Below are 5865 nucleotides of genomic sequence, written 5' to 3' on the forward strand. Positions count from 1 at the left end.
GCATGTACATGCTTTGGGATAAATGTCAAATCTAAAGATATATATATATATATATATACACAAACATACAAATTTATATATATATATATATTTTCTGTTATTCCTATATGAAACATTTTGAATAGTTCAAAAACTATTTCATTTAGAATATTTAACTGTTGTACATTTATTACTTCATTGTAATCCTTATTGTTTACCATGTGGATAAGTGCAAAATACACACACTCTGATGTAGATTATTTCCCCCTAATCTACTGTTGAAGTTATGTTTCAGATTAATTCCTTTGCATGTCAAAAAAAATGTTGAACTGAAACCATAAGGTTTGAATATAATTTTAATACTATATTACAGAATTGAAGACAAACAAGATAATTGTACATTTCACAAATACATCTTCAGATACAGACTGAAATGTTTTGTAACAGGGTTTATATATATGTTTAGAACTTTTTCTAAATGACCAAATTAACTTAAACTCATCCACACTTCTTACCCCACTTGTCTCTAGGTGAATGTCAAGATCACTTCCAATTCTTTGTTGAAACATATGTATAAACCTCGTTACAAAACATTTGAATCGGTACCTGATGATGCCTTTACTGGCAAAACCATGGTCGTGAATAAATGCTGTATTTGTGAAATGTACAATTGTCTTGTTTTCCTCAATTTTGTAATTATGGAGTTTCACCAAGTACCTATGGTTTCAAGTATCAATTATTTCATACTAAAAGTCTTACAAATATGAATGTATTTTATTTATAAATAATAATTACATGTAAAACTAATATTAATCACAAACATAATATACCATTATTATTGAATAAAAGTGTCTTGACATACCAGTTGCCAGAAAAAGTTTTGAAACCTAGTCAAAGCTACTAATGGATTACAAAAGTTTTCTACAGAATTGAGAATTTGTTTGATAACTTATTACGACTTAACTAGTGTTTTTTGTTCTGAATGTCTCAGTTTTTGGAATAAGTGAATATTAAAAGAAATACCATTTAAAATTTTTTTTAAAGTTATGAAAATCTAGGTATAAAATTTGTCATTTTATAATTTTTTACATTTGTAACTAGAGCTGATTGATGATCAAACCATGCTAAAACTTGCTTCAATTTCTCAAACACATTATATTGTAGCTGCATTTTTTCATAAAAGATCATTTAAATCTGTAAGTTTATATTCAGTATTTTGGAGTTTAGATTCAACTTTGTTGTGTTTTTTTTTTTTCATTATTACTTTCTGATTTTTTGTTGTAAATACTGACAATGAAAATAAAATAGACTACACAGATCTGCATTTACTATGTTAATTAGTCATCTTCCAATTCTACTGACAAATTTTCTGATTTTAGTGTTTTGACATGAACAATATTTCTTGCTTTATTAAAGAATTCTGATTTTCTTTTTTTATACTTAGACTTTCACTGCATGGTGTAACTCCCACCTTCGCAAAGCTGGAACTCAAATTCAAAATATTGAAGAAGATTTTCGAAATGGTTTGAAACTTATGTTGTTGTTAGAGGTAATATCTGGAGAAACATTGCCCCGGCCAGACAAAGGAAAAATGAGGTTTCACAAAATAGCTAATGTCAACAAGGCTCTTGATTTTATAGCCAGCAAAGGAGTTAAACTTGTGTCCATTGGAGCAGAAGGTATATCCATAATTACTTGTATATTTTTTCATAGTTTTTGTCATGAAATAGTAACTTTAAAAATGAAAGAAAAGAAAAATATTTTTCATGCATATATATGCTTAGTATTTAAGACTGACATTTTTTCAGTTATTTTTACCCAAAAGATTCCCATCTGATGTTTATCTGCTAGAATGATTATGGTATTGGGCAGATGCGGCCACCAGAAGGCAATTTTCAAGATAATAGGGTATTATGTAACCATAAATATGATGAAGTGTTGTACATTGTGTTACAATTGTACCTTCAGAAATTTTTGCAAACAGCTATATTAATGTTATTGTGACATGTGTACAGTTAAATAAAATGATTATTAGATAATTTAAGAGAACTGTAACTTTCAAACAGTTAAAATTTAAAATGAAAACATTGTCATTGAAAAAAAAATTGAAAGATCTTATAAAAAAAATTCCCAGAACTGTGGTTCCTTCTTAAGTTTTCTGAACTTCCAATTAGTTTTTTTTTGTCCATCCCTGCAGAGTTCTGTTTAGCTACTTTTCCACAAAACCATAGATTCAAATCATTTTAGTTATTTTACAGTGACATAAAGAGTTTATATTATTTTCAAAGAAGTACTTCATTGGTAATTGTTCAGGCCACATAATTTGACATCACAAAAGTGGGAACAAAGCCTGTAGTAATATAATTACTAACAGAGAAGGAAAATTGCATGAGAAACAAGGCATGAACAATTACGTTTTCCTTAGCAAATATAAATATATACCTTGAGATAGGCAGAAAAAATCTTAAAAATGTATAAGTATATTATTTACAGGTGGAACTCCTTGTAACTATGTAGAAATGAAAGTTTGAACATTTAAAAAATTTTCTTTGAAAAATTACAAAATATCAATCCTGAAATTTTTAAGTTTAAAATTACTATACATGTTGTCATATGCATTTTTCAGAAATGTGTGCATTTGCAGTATCCAATAATTAAAACATAAATGCAACCCCTGGCAAATTAGGCCTAATGTAGACAACTGTTGAAAAAAAGTTAATAAATGCAGGATTCATGATAATCATACATACTTGTGCCTGATAAAGCTAGTAAAATCATATAGCGAACTTTGTTGAACTTATAGAAGCATGCATCCAGTTAAAACATGCTTTTAACCCTAGTGCTGATAGACACATGCATCCATTTATAGTAAACTAGTAGAAAAGCATATTTAATTCTGTTAAAGTATTGTAGGGTTTATAAATTTAGCAGCTGATCAAAAGTCTATATTCAAAAGCACACAGACCATCAAAGAGTAACATTTCAGGCTGTCTTGTTATCTTCTAATTGGTTATAAAGAAAATGCTAAAAAAATTTAGCTCATTAAAACATTCATCTAATTGCACGAAATTAGTTACTCCTCAGTTCATACAAACTTTAGAATGTTATGAAATGAAACCTTCTTGAGAACTTTAATAACAGTTCACAGCTGTAAACCAACACATTTACATGTGCTGCTGGACTTCATAGATGAACTATATCCTAGAAGTTGTGAATGCAAGGTTTTGGCTCTCTCATTGCTTTGAGCTTTGAAATTCAGGTGAAGAACAATAGAAAATGGTAATGTATAGCAGTGAATCCCATTACCCAGTATTTGTTTAAAAGGTCCAGATCAGGGTATGACGGCTACCTGAAAAATGTTATACAAATTATTGTATTGTCCTGTCTGTGAACAGTAGTAATGTCAGTTTAACAGGGTTGTCTATTTCTAACAGCTGTAGGAGCTATGATATACCTTGTGGTACCTTCCTATATTCCATAGTATGTCCAGCACCAGTTTGAGATAGATAACATCCAGAATCTGCTTAAGCCATCTAAAAACCTTAACCCGATTAAAAAAAACATTTTGGAATCACTTGAAACTCCACTCAAGGGGCAGAAGCAACAGACCTCAAAGTTTCACCACATTTGGAGTTGCATTCCAATTAGAGTGTTAATAACAGAGTTTAGTTTGGATTATTACTATAAATGGGCCCACTTCATATTAAAATGGGGTTCCAGCAGTGAAACTTAGCATCCTTATTTTAAGTTTGTGCTGCCACATTATTTTGACAATATGTATCACATTTTTGTTTTTTCTTTTCAGAAATTGTGGATGGAAATGTCAAAATGACGTTGGGACTTATCTGGACAATCATTCTTCGGTTTGCTATTCAAGACATATCAGTTGAAGGTTTGATTATCTGTGGTATAATCCTGATACTTTTTATTTACAAACATACAATGAGTTAGTTTACATATTTATACATACATATTAGCAGCATGATAATGTATTCTTAGTTTACAAGTTCGTCATACTTTAAGTTATTTGTTAAATATTACAACCAGAAAATATAAAGAAATGGTTAAAATTGCAAAGAAAAAATAATAATTATTGGTCAAAGGACCATCATCAACACTTGATGAAGGTTGTATTACAGGAATATTGACCACTTAGTTATTTTCCTTACATTAATTTTAGTCATTTCTCTGTATTTTCAGATTTTATGCATTGTTTGTTTGTTTGTTATTTTTTTTAAGCATTTTATCAGTTTTGTTTCAGCAAAGATTATTTTAATTGTACAATTGTAATCATTATTGCTCATAATGTCATAAAAAATAATGTTTTTTTTTCCCTTTCAGAAATGACAGCTAAAGAAGGCTTACTCCTGTGGTGCCAGCGAAAAACAGCTCCGTATAGAAATGTAAATGTTCAGAATTTTCATTTGAGGTATGAAAGAAAGAAAAAAATTCTATAATGTTTTTAAGAAGATATGGTTGTTAAAAGCTCTGATTCCTAAACATTCATATTGTTTTTAACAATTATTTAGCTAATACAGAACTATTTAGTTTTAAAGTTAGTAAGTTAAAAAAAAAAGTCAAGAATTCCATACCTCCTGTCTAGAGTTTCTATACATTAGACTATACCAATGGATGTGCCAACAATATCAGAAATTTTTTGTTTAACTCTTTCAGCATGGGCTTGGTCCCTAGGGCTGACCCTGTAACCATTTTGTCCTTGTTATAATTTTCATGCTATAACTTTTAAATCAATAAGCATATGTTAATGAAATTTGGCAGATTATCAGTAAACATTATAGTGCTTTCATACGCAAGATATAAATTTTTTTTTTATTAAGTCTTAAGGTTTATAAAGCAATGTTTTTCTCACACCATTTTTTTTTCTTTTTGCATGTTGTCTATCCAACATGCAAAGTAATTTTAAGTTTAAAAATACTTTTGTGCATCAGAAAACTTTGAAATTTCACATATGAAATTTGTATAATGTCCAGTTAGTTATCATATGATTTTTAAGAAAAAACTTTGTTTTATCTGTTATTTTCAGTAACGAATCTGTACGGGTTTGGTCATTTTGACTGATCTCGTAATCACGTTATAAAAATTAAGAAATAAATATAAATTATGCCTTTTTCGTTATAGAATGACTACAAATTATAACATGAAAACATAAATGTTTAGACTAAATAGCATATATCTCATAACATTATACATTTATATATATATTTATTATATTGACCTTTCAGCCATGCCTGACAAACAATACAGAAGTTATGATGATGTGGTGCATGTGCACTCATGTTACCATATCCAATAATATAAAACTGGCGTTTAGTCTTTACAAAGCGTCTTGTCTTGGCTGTGTTTTAGTAGACTAGTATGTTGTAAAATACAGTCACATTTCAATTATTATACGTTATATATGTATATACATTATTTTTATTTAGAAATAAGTACTTAAACTTATTTTTCTTAAAATATAGAACAGTAAATACAGAAGTAAAGCAAACAATTATCTCTTCTTGTTACGACTTTTGTACTCGATTAATGCTTGACTTAAGCCCTTTAAGATTTTGCCCGTGGAGGATATGAAACAAAATAATTTTTTAGGTTTTATATATACAGTTGAATTACCAAAAAATCATAAATTACACTATCAGTACCATATAATTCTGCTATAATTTATCCAGCTTAGTAACTAAGCTGTATATCAGTCTAAAAAAATATAATAATATGTCAAAATGGCTGAGAAAACCACTAGGGGGACATTCTAAGCTGTTGATTGGTTATTCATGTTATATATAGAAGTAAGTGTATACAAGGTACCATTTCCAAAAATGGAAAGAGGTGGGCAGGTGGTTACTGTTTGATTCAGTACAGGAGTGATAT

At 28.9% G+C, this 5865-nt stretch overlaps 1 protein-coding gene across 1 annotated transcript in view; it reads left to right on the top strand.

Moving 5' to 3' along the window:
- Positions 1-1423: 1423 nt before the first annotated feature.
- LOC106469432 (alpha-actinin-like) overlaps positions 1424-5865 on the top strand; it is a gene marked incomplete at its 5' end in the record, with an annotated part of 80226 nt that continues 75784 nt past the window's right edge. Inside the window, 3 exons of the mRNA XM_022397948.1 lie at positions 1424-1658; positions 3785-3871; positions 4321-4408. Coding sequence (XP_022253656.1) covers positions 1424-1658; positions 3785-3871; positions 4321-4408 — 410 coding nt within the window. The remainder of the gene's footprint in view (positions 1659-3784; positions 3872-4320; positions 4409-5865) is intronic.

Source organism: Limulus polyphemus, unplaced genomic scaffold (genome assembly GCF_000517525.1).
Source record: "Limulus polyphemus unplaced genomic scaffold, Limulus_polyphemus-2.1.2 Scaffold3482, whole genome shotgun sequence".
Classification (NCBI taxonomy): Eukaryota; Metazoa; Arthropoda; class Merostomata; order Xiphosura; family Limulidae; genus Limulus; species Limulus polyphemus.